At 38.6% G+C, this 16,119-nt stretch overlaps 3 protein-coding genes across 5 annotated transcripts in view; 2 read left to right on the plus strand and 1 right to left on the minus strand.

Moving 5' to 3' along the window:
- HSDL2 (hydroxysteroid dehydrogenase like 2) overlaps positions 1–4,573 on the plus strand; it is a 52,119-nt gene extending 47,546 nt beyond the window's left edge. The window contains exon 11 of the mRNA XM_019749544.2: positions 4,252–4,573. Coding sequence (XP_019605103.2) covers positions 4,252–4,364 — 113 coding nt within the window. The 3' untranslated portion in view covers positions 4,365–4,573. The remainder of the gene's footprint in view (positions 1–4,251) is intronic.
- A 1,672-nt stretch (positions 4,574–6,245) lies between these two features.
- On the minus strand, positions 6,246–7,499 carry LOC141571269 (uncharacterized). Its single transcript, XM_074331533.1, has 2 exons — positions 6,625–7,499; positions 6,246–6,441 (listed from the first exon to the last, which is right to left on the minus strand). The coding sequence occupies exons 1-2, from the start codon at positions 7,497–7,499 to the stop codon at positions 6,420–6,422; spliced, it is 897 nt and encodes a 298-aa protein (XP_074187634.1). The 3' UTR covers positions 6,246–6,419.
- KIAA1958 (KIAA1958 ortholog) overlaps positions 6,907–16,119 on the plus strand; it is a 137,147-nt gene continuing 127,934 nt past the window's right edge. Inside the window, exon 1 of one of the 3 annotated variants that reach the window (XM_074330837.1) lies at positions 6,907–7,162. The gene's annotated coding sequence lies outside the window, so the exon portion shown is untranslated. The remainder of the gene's footprint in view (positions 7,163–16,119) is intronic. The other 2 variants (XM_074330835.1, XM_074330836.1) reach the window with 2 other exon arrangements.

A 16,119-nucleotide genomic window follows, 5' to 3' on the forward strand; every position in this document is an offset into this window, starting at 1 on the left:
GAATCATTGTCAAACCCAAGTTTTCATGATTTACCCTATGTATTCTAACAGTGTTTAGTTTTAGCTCCTACAGTTAGGCCTGTGACCCATTTTGAGTTAATATTGTATATGGTATTAAGGTAGGGGTCCAACTTTCATTTGTTTGCACAGGGACATCCAGTTGTCCCAGTACCATTTGTTGAATAGGTTATTCTTTCCCCATTGAATGGTCTTGGCAAGCTTGTTAAAGAGCAGTTGACCCTAGATGTATATATAGGTTTAATTAAACCCATGAATATAGGGGTAAAGTTAAACATAGAATTACCATAGGACCCAGCATTTCTACTCCAAGATATATAGTCAACATAATTGAAAACAGGTACTCAAACAAATACATGTGTACGCATGTTCATAGCAGCACTATGCACAATAGCCAAAAGGTAGAAATGTCCAACAGACGAATGGATAAACAAATTATTATTTATATATATGAAATTTTATTCAGCCATAAAAATAAATGAAGTCTTGTTTCATGATGGTACAATATGGATTAACCTTAAAAATATGCTAAGTAAAAGAAGCCAGACACAAAAGATCACATATTGTATGAATCCATGTATATGAAAAACTAGAATAGGTAAATCCATAGAGATAGAAAGCTGACTGGTGGGTGCCATGGCCTAGAGGGAGAAGAACTGCTAATCCATAACAGGTACAGGGTTTCCTTTTGGGGGTAATGAAATGTATTGGGGCTAAAAAGACGTGGTTACACAACATTGTGACTGTACTTAAATGCTACTGAATTGTTCACTTTAAAATTTTATGTCATGTGCACTTCACCTCAATTTTTAAAAGCATATACTCATATATTTAAAAAGTGTTATTTGGCCTTGCCCCCTTCTGCTCCCCAGAGGTAATCTCTTTCAGGTCTTTTTGGTGTTTCTTTCAATATTTAACTCCACAGTTTTCAATGTTATTACATTTCTCAATGTTACATTTATAGTACTTATACTGTTTTCTTTGGATTCACTAATTTAAAGACTGATAGATGAGATTTAAGTTCTCTTATAGCGCCTTCATTCTGCTTCTACCCCCACCCCTTCCCATCCTCCCAATATAGTTATTTCACCATTTTTGCTTAAATCAAGACTCTGTGTTCAAATAATTACAATTCTGGAATTGTTTGCTGTTGAATCAAACAGCATACTATTATTATGTTTCTTGTCAGAGAAAACTTTTATTTTTCCTGGACGTAAATAATTGCCCTGTTCCTCCCATTGAATAGGTATAAAGAAACCAAGTAAAATCTTCCTATATTCTACTCAGAACCCCTTGATGCAATTTTTTACTCTGCCAAATGTGTCAAATTACCTGTCAGTCTACTTTTTTCTTGGAGCCCTTTGTCTTCTTGTTACAATCTGAATTACAATCCGAACAGGTAGCTCATTATAATAGCCTGCTACACAGCTGTGATCCTGGAAATGTCTTTAACTCTGTCCTGCATTGAATCTCCTATTTCCTGTATCCCATGTCTTCTCTCTTGGTTTATATCCTTAATTTGGCGGCACACATTCTCCAGTAGCTTCATGAGAAAGGATACAGAGTGGTAATTTTAGTGAGTTCTAAAAACTACTTGTATTCTACCAACACATTGATTTTTTGGCTGAGTAGAGATTTCTGGGTTGAAATTCATTTTCTCAGAATTTTGAAGGCATTCCTCCATCTTCTAAGATTACCATTGAGAATTTGATACTATTCTTCTTAATCTTTTATATCTACCCCTCCCCTTTCTGAAAGTTTCAGAATCAAAATGATCTCTTTCTCTGTAGTATTCTGGAATTTCACAATGATAAAAGGTGCTGTGGTCTTTTTTGTTTTTTTCTTTCATTTTCCTTAATGGGTTCCTTGGGAATGTATCTTATATTATTTCTTTGATATTTCTGTTTTTTAAGTTCTTACTTTCTGGAGAAAGCATTAGACCTCTGATTTAATCATCTTGCTTTTTAGGAGTTTGATTCACCTTTTTTTATAAAAATAAGATCCATTTTCTTATTCTTTCTTTTTTTTATGGTAAGGAGCGACTTTATTTGAAAAGATTATTGATCGAGGTGGGGGGTAGAGAGAGGCTTTTGCAATAGTGGGAGACTGTTGCAAGAGAGATTGACTGTTGTGACCAGATGATCTGCAAGTGTCTCCTTTCTATTGTATTTTAATATTTTCTATCAAATTTTTAATTTCCAAGAGCTCACTCGAATTTTATCAGTTTCTTTCTCCTTCTCTTACTGCCCCGCTTCTTCCTCCTTACTCTCCCCAGTTCCATTCCCTGTCTGCGGCTTCTCCCCCTTCCTCTCATTCTTCTCTCCTACCCATTTTGCCTCTTCCTTTTTCACCCTCTTTGCTGTGCTTCTCTTCTCCTTTCTCCTTCAGAATCCTGTTCTTCATACGTTAGTGTTATATCTTATCAATGAGGACATGAATTATGAAATTTTTTGTTATTCATTTACTTTGTTTTCTTCTGTGCCTACATTCTCTGTTTCCTTCAAATTGCTCTTACCTGTTTTTGTTTTGGGAGTGTTTTTTTTGTTTGGTTTTGTTTTTTCTGTTTCCATTTGATGTCCATTCATCCTTATAGGCAAGGCTCTGTAGTGCCGACTGGAAGCTGTGTATGCATGAGTGGACTGGTGAGTTTGTGGACTAGTGGGTATCACTGTAGAATGACAGCAGGAAGCCAGTTTTTTGGCTGAAGGGCATCCAGATATCAGTGTTTATAAGTTTTTGGAGGGGCTGTTCTGTTCCTTCAAAGAATAAAGATCTTCCAGGAGCTACCATGTAAATAAAAATTATCTCTTAATCTGTTATTTCTGAATTTAGGTATTTTAACATCACATTTCCTTTGAATAGTGACCAGCTCAGTTTGTTCATTGAAATACAAGAACTGGGCTTGATCCTTTCTATCCGTAACCAATCTTTAATGTTTTGCTACAACTCCTATACAGAATAATGTTTTGCTATCTCTATATACACAATATACTGACCCCACACATTTTCTTTCTACAAAGAGCCTGTGTGTGGCCCAGTGAAGGTTTACTAATGAACCTGATGCATATTGTGCCTTCTGGAGATAAAACCTATATATAAATTGGCATAATATAGCTCAGAAAACTATAAATGAAAATCAGACACACCTGGTTTTGAATTGCAGCACTGTCATATACAAGCTGTGTGACCTTGAGAAAGTCAAAATTCTCTCTGAACCTCAGTTTCCTCGTTAATTCCACTGTGTGTCAGACCCTATACTAGCACTGGAATGAAAGTTGCAAATAAAAACAAAGCTTCCTCCCTCCATGGAGCCTCTGTTTATTAGCTATAATTCTGTCTTTATGTTTACATTTTATATCCTGGCATTTCTGTGGCTAAAGTAATGCTAACATATACTTTTGTGTCCATACCTATACTTTTGTTGTTGTTGTTGTTGGGGAATATTGGGGAACAGTGTGTTTCTCCAGGGCCCATCAGCTCCAAGTCATTGTCCTTCAATCTAGTTGTGAAGGGCGCAGCTCAGCTCCAAGTCCAGTTGCAAATTTCAATGTTTGGTTGCAGGGGGCACCCTCCACCGCCCTATAATAGGAATTGAACCTGCAACCTTGTGTTGAGAGCTAGCGCTCTAACCAACTGACCTATCCAGCTGCCCCTCCGGAAGCTCAGTGGCAGCTAGTTGTCTTCAATCTACTAATTGTGGAGGGTGCAGCTCACTGGCTCATGTAGGAATCGAACCGGCCACCCGTTGTTCAGAGCTCGCACTCTAACCGACTGAACCATCGGCTGCCCTCATACCAATACTTTTAATGATCATTTCTTAAGCATTTACACCATTTAATTTTTTAAATCTAAACTTAAAATGTTAAAAGTTTAATGAACTATAATAGATTGGAAAATTAACTAAGATAGTATTTGTTTACCTCAATTCATTTGAGGTCCATGTATCCTTGAGAGTACTGTAACTAGTATATACATGTTGCATCTTCATCTTTTTGCTGTTATCTTTTACTAATTGTTGTTTTTACATTATCTCTCATATTATATTGTTAACATTTAAGTCTAGGAATTGGAATTCCCAAGATACTGATTAAAAAAAAATGCTGTTATAGGAATTTCTGTGCTTCAGAAGTTTATAGAACTCAAGGAGATTCTTTTTATAATGCATGTTCTTGAAGCAGTATATCTTTAAGGACACTAATGGATGCTTTTCTCCCTCTCATTGTCTCACGTTAGGTAAACTAAAACCAACAATTGCATTCATGTCAGGAAAACTGAAGATTAAAGGAAACATGGCCCTAGCAATCAAATTGGAGAAGCTAATGAATCAGATGCAAGCCAGGCTGTGAAGAAAAAGAAAAAAAATATGTGGACCTCTAAGCTCAAAAAGTAAAAGGGCTCAACAATTAAAATCTAATGTTTGTTTTCTTCTCTATTGTATTTTAAGCATATACAAATTTGTTCTTGAAAAAAATACAATTTCTGTATCTATAAGACTTGTAATTATAATTAAAACAGCTAGCTAATCAAACATAAGCTTCATTAAGTAGAATTCTAAGACGTTGTTTTTTTATGTTTTGTGAGTTTTGCCCTCTGAGCACTATAAACCATTCACCATCTTCGTCTGCAAAAAGTATCATGAGCAACCAATCAAGGTCAAGCAGTAAAACTAGCTCTTTTCAAAGCTTCTTCCCATTTAAAATGAAGCTAGTCAGTTCTAAAATTTTTAGTTTGAGATTGTATACCAATGAAAATTTTAAGATATTGTAGGTTTTTATATATTGATTTTAAAGATCTTCTACAATAGTTTCCCAGGAATCACATAATAAACTACTTTGAAGACTAATGAAACAAAAACAGAGTTTTTCATTTTGTTAACTAGCTTTCCAGGTTTAAGTTATCTGTAGGAAAAAAATAACTGCAGTATGTATCCTATTTTTAAAATATCCTAAAATAATTTCTTCCCAGAAGTATGCACTTGATAAGTGTTTTGAAATGAGAACATTAGAACAGATGGTTGTTACAGGTTTAATTTTCTGCCCCACAAATTCATACGTTGAAGTTCTAACTCCTAGTACCTCAGAATGTGACTATATTTGGAGGTAAAGCCTTTAAAAGAGGGGATTAAGTTAAAATGAGGCTTTCAGGGAGGGCCCTAATCCAGTCTAACTGGTGTCCCTGTAAGAAGACAAAATTTGAGCACAAAAGAGAGACCAGGGATGCACACACAGGAAAGACCATGTGAGGACACAGCGAGAAGGTGGTCATCTACAAGTCAAGGAGAGAGGCTTCAGGAGAAACCAAATCTACTGACACCTTGAGCTTAGACTTCTCGTCTCCAGAATTGTAAGAAATTTTTGTTGGTTTAGCCACCCAGTCTGTGGTATTTTGTTCTGGCAGCCTTAGCAAACGAATACAACGGTTTGTCTTTTCTTAAAAAGTTAAACTTTAATGTTAGGGGATTTCATGTGTATTTTACAAATGAGGAAACAGAGGATCAGAGATGGGAAGGACTAGCCCAAGGCCAAAATTAATAATAAGCCCTATTGAACAAAATCTTCCCGGTACATGGGCCTTAAATACCGTGTTTCCCCAAAAATAAGACCTAGCCAGACCACCAGTTTTAATGCATCTTTTGGAGCAAAAATTAATATAAGACCCGGTATTATACTACATTATATTACATTACATTATATTACATTACATTATATTACATTACATTATATTACATTACATTATATTACATTACATTACATTATATTACATTACATTATATTACATTACATTATATTACATTACACTACATTATATTACATTATATTATGCCCAGTCTTATATTAAAATAAGACCTGGTCTTATATTAATTTTTGCTCCAAATGACGCATTAGAGCTGATGGTCCAGCTAGGTCTTATTTTCAGGGAAACACGGTATTATTTTGGAGATGTTCAGTGCTGTAAGTAGAAAGGGAGCATGGACTCTGCAGCCAGACTACCTGGGATGAATCTGGGTTCCTCCAGCTACAGTGTGATCTAGGGCAGATTTCTTAATTTATCTGTGCCTCAGTTTCCCCATTTATAAAACGGCAATGCTAACACTCACTTCATAGAGTTCTTGGGATTAAATAAATATTTCCTAAGCACTTGGTGTAAACCCAGGCACACAGTAAGTACTCAGGTTTGCTAAGTAAAATAAGGATGGAAGGCGCCTAGTAGCACATAGAATGTCCAGCTTTACCTCTGTTGTGCCCTGCCGTGAGGGTTTTATTGTATGCTTCCCTGGTCTTAGTGTGTTCTAGGTGTTTTTAAACAGCCCCGCTCCTTCCAAGGGAAGGGTGCTTACGTTGAGCGGTTGGATTAGGAACTTCCACCATTGCAGCAATGACTGTGGGTTGCACGTCTGTCGGTCAGCGGTGTTCGTGCACATGCCTGGGTATAAAGGTAACTCTACTCAGTGCATTAAAACAGGTGCCACACACCTGTCACGGAGCAGTCTTGTAAGGAGGTCTGCTCCTAGCGTTTAGGCGGAGCTGTATGAGGCTCCAAGGAGCAGCGAGGACAGCGGGCCCTAGGCGTGAGGCAGGAGAGGGTGCTGCCCACCTCAGAACATACCAGAGATCGTGGGTTCCACACCTGTCGGGGTGCGGAGACGAAGCTCCTGCGCGCGTGTGTGTAGTAGGAGGGTAGGTCCACATCTCCCCCGGGCAGCGACAACTGCGAGCTCGGTGCGCGTCGTAGGAGGTGTCATTACACACTTCCTGTGGGTCTCGCGGACCACGGCGCGTTTCCGGTGCCGGCTGGAGCCTGGGGTCCGAGCCCCCGCCCCGCTCTCCGGCCCCGCCCCGCCCGCGCCCCGCCCCCCGGCCCCCGCCCCCCCGCCCGCCGCGCTGAGAGCTGGGCGCGCGGAGCCCGGGGCGCACAGAGCGGCGCGCGCTGGTCGGCGAGCCAGGCTGGCGCCCCCGCCCCCCGCCCCGCACCTCCGTCCGCCGCCCGCCCGGCGCCGTCCCCGCTTCACTTGCCTTCACTCCCCGGCCCTCCGGCCGCTCGCCCACCCTCCCCTCTGGCCCGCCCCGTCCCGCCCGGGTTGCCCGGCTCCCGCAGGCCCCCCCCGCGCCCGCGTTCCTATGGACAGACGCACAGACACCTGCAGGTGGGTGAGAGCTCGCGCGCGGGTCGGGGACGTGCGCGCCGACACGGCGACCCGGCCCAAGGAGTCCCTTTGTGTGGGGGGCGGCTGCGCTGGGGTCCGCTCTGTCTCTCCCTCGGCGGCCGCGCTGTGACCCGGCTGAACCCTCCTTTTGTCTCCTGTGGGGGGGAGGGTGGGAAGGCCGAGAGTCGGGGCAGAGAGCCGGACGGCGGGACGTCGCCGGCGACGGGCTTGGGGGTGTGCGGGGCGGGGACCCCAAGCGGCGGAACGGGCTCCGCGAGCGAGCTCCCGTGGCCCCCGCTCCGGTCCGCCTCCCCGGGGCCGGCCGGCTGCCCAGCATCTCCGGTCGCCACGGCGGCCGCGGGCGCGCTGTGTGGGTCTGGCTCGCCTGCCTCCTGCTCTTGGGGCTGTTTGGGGGGAAAGGAGGGCGGGAAGGAGAAAGAAAAGATCTGCCCTCTTAGTTTCCAAGTGTTGTGATGGTTGTGGAGAGAGGGAGAGCGGTGGTTCGGGGCTTTGCCGGACTTGTGTCCCTCACGCGAGGCACACAGAGGTGCGTTTGGGGCGTGTGTGAAGGAACGTGCATCGCTTCGGTCCCTTATTTATTGTTTCTAACGGAGGAGGGCTTTCTCTGAAAGGCTCTCTCCCCGCCACCCCCCATCTGAGGCTGCGCACAGTGATTTGTGTTTGTTATCAAATACACCGAGAAATGTATTTCCCTGCGAAGAAGGAGGTTGGGCTGACCAAAATCAAATCAAAATCAAACCAAAATCAGAGAATGGTTGTGGTTTTCGAATGGCTTGGTTTTTTTTCCCATTTTTATTTTTTTAAGATTAAGATAGGGACTTAAAGGCAAGAAATAAAAGATGAACATGGATGTGACTTCTACAGATTTTTATATATGTATATTTTAAAGTTTGGGGGTAAAGTTTTTTTATATCCCAGACTCTCTAGAATTAGCATGGTAGAATCTTCTGCCTATTAAATAAACAGTTAACAAGCGAGTCAGGTGGTGACAGCTTCCCTGGTGGAGGTTAAATTGGAGTGCAGTGAATAATTATCTAGCTTTCCGTTCAGGCTGAAACCTTTATTTTTGCTCATTTTGAGATAGGAGATCTTTCACAACATATGGGGAGAACGTGAATGTTGGAACTGGTATTTACCCCTGTGATTGTCCTTTTCCTATTTTATTATATGTATTTATGTAGTCTCTGTACATAACCCAACAATTGGGTTGTACATTAGTGGATACAATGTTTTGAAAAGGGTCATAGGTGATATTTATATTATTTATAATATAAATTTATATTATTTATATGATTTATATTTATATTATTTAATATATGATTTGTATTATTTACCTGGCCACGTTTTTTTAAATAAACAGTTGCTATATATCTGCAGATACTTAAATAATAAATGAAGTTGAATGAGCACCCAGAAAATAAATTTTACAGATTCAGATTTTTAATGCAGGTACAGATTTGTCTCTTTGTATTAATCTTAGTCTGCTGCTCACTTCTGGAGAGTTTTATTTATTTTTGCCTATTGTGTGAGAATCCATATTGGCAAACTTAAATCTCAGTTACCAAGGAGATTAAAAAAACTGTTTGGGGGGCACTGAGACAGTTATATGTACAGCTGTATGTAGAAAATGGAGGCTTTCTTTAAAAGATTTTAAAATCATTATCCAAACTTGATGGGAAAACATGGTGGAAAAATATTTAATAATTTTCATCAAGATGTAGAAATTCATCAGAAAACAATATACAATTTAATGCAGTCTTTAATTATGTAAGCTGATTTTTGTCATTATAAAAAGGAGACAGGTATGCCTAAAATAGTGTCATTTTTCTAGGAGAAAAATGTATCCTAGATTCATGTCCTAGTTACATTAACAGGTTAATATTATTGCATGCTGATTTTGTAAATGCCTGGAGTGTACATTTTTGTACACTTAAAACCTAGGAGAGGTAACATGTAACAATGGTCATGCTAACCTCTTTGAGTTGATCAAATTTTATTAGTTCCTGTTCTGACTTCTGGTCTAGATTAGATAAATGAATTTAAACTCTGCACAAAGGCACAGAGCTCAGTGCCAGTTGCTGGTAGGCCCTTGAGCAAGGTTCCTCTTCCTTTTCTATTAAGGATGGCTCAAAGAGGCTAGGTATTGAATTTTGTTCAGGCTTTGTCCTGAATGGGGGAAGAGAGTTAGTTCTAAACAGTCCTGGAGTTTCAGCTCTTATATACACACTCTTCATCAGCTCTTAGAAGTATTAAAAAAGATAAGCTAACAAATTGAATTGCTTGTTTATATGTTTATTTACAAGACTGTCAGTCTTAGTGACAAGGTTTAACAGAGTCACTGTGTAAACTAAACAGTTGGAGTGTTGTGGCCTGTGTTGAGAATTGCTGGGCAAAGTTGTAGTGCCTAATAGATTTCTGGGATTGGCAGTGTGGTGTCTTTATGTGGACTGGCTGAAAGATAACACCTATTTTTTGTTGTTGTTTTTTGAATATGAGTAGATATTAATTTTCTGGTTTTTACATAATTAACAATATTTTAGTGTAATCAGAGACATTCCAAAGAACTTTGTCAACTGATTTCCTTTCTGATACATTGTTGTTTAGGAAGGCATATAAATTATTTTTCACTTTTCAAGGTTGACATTTTATTTCTGCCACTTTTGATATTACAATAAATAAATGTTACTTGTAGAAATTTTTATTTTATACAATCAAAAAGTTGAGTTGTAAATATAGCTCAGCAGTATAAACTGACATTTACCAGTTTCTTTTTTTTAAACAACACTAAGCTGTCCACAGTTAAATTTGATAGGCTTAAAAATCCGTAGACTTGTCTAGCCTTTTTCCTGTTCGCTAGTTATCAATGTGGTACCATTAAAGGAAACCTAAAATGGCCACTTCATGTTACCTGGAATCTTTAAATGACTAGTATTATCTTTAGAAATAACCAAATACAAAGCTGAAAAGAAGTTTTATCCTTTATAATAGATCCATGAGTTTCAAGTCCTTTTTCATGCAATTTTTTGTAGCCCATTGGGGAAACGGGTTTGACTGAGGGGTGGACAATGACCTCTCATTACAGCCTTTATGATCCTGCGTTGTTTAAGAATAGCGCAAATCCTTGCTGCTTGCCAGAAAATGTAGAATTCATTCTTGGATTAATATTCTGCCACCAGATGTATGAGGCTGGCTCTAAAGAAGCTTTTTCTCTTAAATACTGTCAAAAAGAGAGAAACTGAAGATTGGAGAGAAGCCATTTATTTTGAACAGTTTATTTTCTGACAGTTTGTGTTTGTAAAGAAACCTGTTCATAATATTTACTTTAAGAGATCTACATAGTTGCACGAAGAAGACTCACAGGTTTTATTTATTTTTCTTTAAAAAAGTTTCCATTGAGCTTAACTCTTACATGATACTTCTTGACTTTGCTTCTGATTAGTTGATTTGTGGACTTTATTTACCAGCATGATTGAGAATTCTTTTGCTGTACTGAAATTGTACTCTGCCTGTGCTCTGGTCTGTTTCCTAGGTAACAAATGCACTGCATAGATTCCATAATGAGGAATGTGGTTGGCTAGTTACAGTGTAAATTTTGTTGTTTGGTAAAGCTTAGTCTCAAATTCAAATAAAGGTCAAGAAACCAAAAGTACTGAAAATGCAAATTTTTGAATTTTATTTTGTATCCAGTGTCAACAAAGTTTAATACACTTTTCTGGAGAAAGGCGAATTATGCAGCAATATTCAGATTTGTTTTGCAAAGTCTTAACACTTAAACAGTTGGAAAGCTTTTGACTTTTTTATATTGGTAATAACAATAGCTCTAGTGACAAAGAAGATGTGTTTCCAAAACACTTTATCACACTTAAAGTAATATAAAAAGAAAAGGATGTAGGCTAGGACATTAGTAATTGGCCCTTTTGTACTGAAAGAAAAATGACATCATTTGTCTCAAAAGATAAATTGTGCAACTTGGTGTGAAATACAAATTTCTAAAAACTTTAAGAAGACGTTAAAGCATTTAAGAAACTTTTAAAAACACTAAAAGTCTTACCATAAAATTATGCATTTTTACTCTAGCATTTCCCACTCTGATCTGCCTGAATTTCGGCTGGCCCAGCCCCACGGAGCTGGTCTCTCTTAGAAAATAGCTTTCCCTGCCACCTTACTCTCCTCTTGAGATCTATGACCTCTGTAGCTCAAGATGCAGAGCAAGAAGGCATATGTGTACAATTTTTAGTAACTATTGCCTGTTTGTTTAAAAAATAAACTTGTAGAGAATCAGAATTCCAATAATACCCACTTTCAAATATTTCGTTTGATGCTTGTAAATATTTCGCATTTGTTAATCATCAAGGATTAAGTTAGCTGAAATATTTTTAAAAATTCTTTTGAATTCTAGAGAATTATCCAAAGTTGCCTCCATGACTTGTCCTTGCTTGGATGGATTGTTTTTGGATTGTTTATTTCCCTTTTTAGTTTTAATATCAGGAATAGGACATACCTTGGTTGGATTCTGTCTTCTTGGTTTTCCTCAAAACTAACACTACCTTAACCATATCTGTCCTTTTCTAATTGCAAATATTGTGTCCCTTCAATTTTCCAACGGAAATAATTTTCCTTATAAATATTTACTATTTAAAATTTTTTTATCATTGCATTATTTTGGGCATAATCACCACATATCAAAAGCTACACTTTTCTATTATGAGACTTCATACTTTTGGGGTAGAGTTAACAGTATGTGTGAACTCTTACCCAGCTAGGATTACTTTGCAAAGGCTGCCATGAAAAGTATGACAGGCCTCTCTCCTTGTCTTATAGATGGCTGTCTTCCTCAGGTGTCTTCACATGATCTTTTCCTATGTGTCTGTCTGTGTCCGAATCGCTTCCTCTTGTAAGGAAATCAGTCCATATCCTTAGGACTCACCCAAATGACCTCATTTTACTTCAGTTAATTACCTCTTTAAAAGTGCTGTCTTCAAATACAGTCACATTCTGAAGTATTGGGTGTTAGGACTTTAGTGTATAAATTTGGGGGAACACAGGTCAGCCCATAACACAGCCTATTGCTTCACCCATTGTCTTTCCTACATGCATATACTTCACTCCACTGGTGTAATTTTGTAGCGGTTTCACCTTAGATGTCTTTTTTTACTCTCTTGGCAGTTTGTCACTTGAGTGCAAGGCCTAACACAGAGCAATATGATCAACTCTGTATGCCATAAAAATAACTAAAGTGGGTAGGTAAAGGCCTTATTTCGTTTTTATTCACTCTTCAGATTTATTATTTTTAAATGTTACGTTTTGAATAGTTTAAATTGGAAAATTTTTAGTAACTGGTTTGGAATACAGGAGAATATCAATGTGGCCCAATTCAGTGGAAGTGCTGATGCTCTTGTTTTCTTATGAACTCTGAGGACATGTTCCTTTTGGTGCTGTTTTTCAGATATTGGTCTTGCTGCTTGCATGGTAAGTTACACAACATCCTGGTCATTTCACAGATTCCTTGGCTGATGACTGCTGAATCTAATAACCAGTCAGGGCCTCGCTCCTGAAATCTAGATGTATGCAGCCACTTGATACTCCACAAACATTTCACATTTAACATGCCCAGAACTTGACTTAATCTTTCTCTTCAAATCTGCCTTTTATTGTATTCCCTAATTTAGTGAATGGTATCACCTTACATCCATTTTCCTAGTCCAGAAATTCAGGAGTTATCTGTGACTCCGTCATTATTCTCAGTCCCATCTTCTATATATAAGCAAGTCTTTAGACCAGTCAGTTCTGCCCCCCAAGATTCCTCAGTTCTGTCTGTTTACCCCACGCAAATCACATACGATTGCCACCTTTGCCCATTATTGGTCTTGGTTCTACAGTTAAATATATTCAGTGTGAAACACAAGTCCTTATGCTAAGGATTCTGTAATTGTCATTTGATAGTCTGAAGCTCATTAAATCCTCATGAATGGCTTGTGTGAATAATATCTGTTGTCTTTCATATTTAAAACTGTTCATTTTTGGCTGTTATACTTGAATGTCACTTTGGCTGAATACAAATACTTGGCTCACATTTTCTTTGCTCAAGTATCTTAAATGATATTCTGTTGTAAGGTTTGGCAAATCTTTTCTGTAAAAGGCCAAATGCTAATTATTTTAGGCTTTGTGGGCCATAGATCACTGTTACAATTATTGAACTATGCCATTGCAGTGTAAAGGCAGCCGTAGAACGTACCTAAATGAATGAGCATGACTGTATTCTAATAAAACTTTATTTACAGAACCAGATAGTGGGCTGGATTTGGTCCACAAGTCATAGTTTGCTAAGTCCAACTTATTCTATTGTATTCTGGTAAAAAGAGTTGTCAGAGTCTAATACCAATATGATTTTCTTTCTTTTTAAAGTGACTTTTCTTCTTTTTTTTTTGCACCTAGATGCCTAAAGGACTTTTACTTCATCTTTAAAGGCCAATAATTCTACTAGAATATGTCTTAAGTTTTGGCTGTTCTCTGTTGTGTTGGCTCAAAATAAATATTTTCATCAATTATAGATTTTAGTATTTATTGTTTCATTGTTTTCATTTCCTGTTAAATATATGTTGTATCTTCTTTGCTTGTCTTTTATATCTATATCTTGCTTTATATTCCTTTTATCTTATTGTTTGTATTTGCTTTATTTTTGTATTTTTTCCTTTTATCCTTTAGTCACTTTCCATGGTATCCATTAAATCTAGTGTTCTTTCTAGTTATGTCTTCCTTTCTGAATTTTTTTCTTTCCTATTCCTTCCTGAACTCTTTCATTTCTCTTTGTAAATGCTCTTATTAAATGCCCATTCTCCTTTTTTAGTTTTTCTACTACTAATGTACAAGATGTGACAATTAAGTTCTCAAACTCATTCTAGAAAAAGTGCTACATGCCTCATTGCTGAATATCACTATAGTACTATGAAGTACTCCCCTTGGGAAGCTATGCACCGATGCCAGGGCCTAGTCCACCCTTCAAAGCAATGTTGGAACTCTTTCCCTGGAATGGCCATCAGAGCTGTCATTGTATTACCCTTGATGCCCTGCATGTCATCGAAATGTCTCCCTTTCAATATTTCCTTGATCTTCAGGTAAAAAAAGAAGTCACTGGGGACCAGATCAGTTTGAGTAGGGAGAGTGTTCCAACACAGTTATTTGTTTACTGGCTAAAAACTCCCTCACAGACAGTGCCGTGTGAGCTGGTGCATTGTCGTGATGCAAGAGCCATGAATTGTTGGTGAAAAGTTCAGGTTATTTTTTCTAACTTTTTCACGCAGCCTTTCCAGCACTTCGGAATAGTATACTTGGTTAAGTGTTTGTCCATTTGGTACAAATTCATAATGAATAATCCCTCTGATATGAAAAAAAGGTTAGCAACAGTTTGTTTTTTTTAATAAGTTTGATTGGGGAACAGTGTGTTTCGCCAGAGCCCATCAGCTCCCAGTCAAGTCGTTGTCCTTCAACCTAGTTGTGGAGGGCGCAGCTCAGTTTGAACCGGCAACCTTGTTGTTGAGAGCTCTCAGTCTAACCAACTGAGCCATCTGGCTGCCCCTCCGGAAGCTCAGCTCGTTGTTTTCAATCTAGTTGTGGAGGGCGCAGCTCACTGGTCCATATGGGAATCGAACCAGCAACGCTATTGTTCAGAGCTCCCGCTCTAACCAACTAAGCCATCTGACTACCCTAGCAACATTATTTTGACTCTTGATTTGGACTGGCGGAACTTTTTTGGTCATGGAGAATTCCACTGTGCACTTTGACACTTTTAGGGTAGTATTGGTACACCCATGTTTCATCAGCAGTGATAACAACCCAAAACATCGTCTTGCCTCTCCAAACGGTCTGGCAAACTTCGACTCTCCTTTGCTTTTGTTCATCAGTGAGATCCTTTGGAACAATTTTTGCACACACCTTTCTCATGCCAAGATTTTTAGTTAAGATTTTCCCGTTTCTCTATCGATGTTTACTTGGTCTGTTATGCTTCTCACAGTCAGCCGATGATTTGATGCACAATTCGATGAATTTTTGCAATGTTTTCGTCATTTCTGCTCGTTACTGGCTGCCCTGACCTCTCTTTATCAGTGATGCATTCTCTCCCCTCAGAAAAATGTTTAATCCATTTGTACACTGCCGTTTTCTTCATGGCATCATCCCCATAAACTTGGACTAACATGTCCCTGATTTCACTTCCACTCTTGCCAAGTTTAACAAGAAATCTGATGTTTGTTCGTTGCTCTAATTCAAGCTCAGACATTCTCCTGACAGCACATGAAAACACGCAACAATAATGTCACTCAGCAAGACACCGCCATACCTCGACATGAACACAGCTGTGAGACACTGACAGACCCAAGTTATGAAACCTTACTGAGCTGTTTGTACAGTGCTGGCAATGTAAGCGCATGGTGGCAAGTTCCCGAACTTAATTGTCAGACCTTGTATTTACTATCTGTGTATCATCTGTGAAATGTTTCTCTAAGTTTTTTGCCCATTTTCTAATTGGATCTTTTTTTTTTTTTTACTGTTTTGAGAGTTCTTTGTATATTTTAGATAATTGCCATTTGTCAGATACGTGGTTTACAAATGTTTTCTTCCAGTTTCTAGCTTTTAATCCTCTTCACATGGGCTTTCACAGAACAAAATATGTTAATTTTAATTTCACCAGTTTTTCCTTTTATGAATCGTGCTTTTGGTATCAAGTGTAAGAACTCCTCTTATCCCTGAATCCCAGAGATTTTCTCTTATGTTGTTTTCTGCATTTTTTTTTTTTTTTTTTTAGTTTTGTGTTTTACATTTAAATCTATGATCCATTTTGTGTTAAATTGTTATGTAGGGTGTGAAGTTTAGGTTGAAGTTCATTTGTTGCCTATGGATGTTCAATTCCTCCAGCACCATTTGTTGAAAAAGCTGCGCTT

This window comes from Rhinolophus sinicus, linkage group LG04 (assembly GCF_036562045.2).
Source record: "Rhinolophus sinicus isolate RSC01 linkage group LG04, ASM3656204v1, whole genome shotgun sequence".
Classification (NCBI taxonomy): Eukaryota; Metazoa; Chordata; class Mammalia; order Chiroptera; family Rhinolophidae; genus Rhinolophus; species Rhinolophus sinicus.

Coding starts and splice junctions, on each gene's coding strand:
- LOC141571269 (XM_074331533.1), bottom strand. CDS start 7,499: ATGCTGGGCAGCCGGCCGGCCCCGGGGAGGCGGACCGGAGCGGGGGCC. Junction 6,442..6,624: donor TGTGGAACCCACGATCTCTG/GTATGTTCTGAG, acceptor CTTTATACCCAG/GCATGTGCACGAACACCGCT.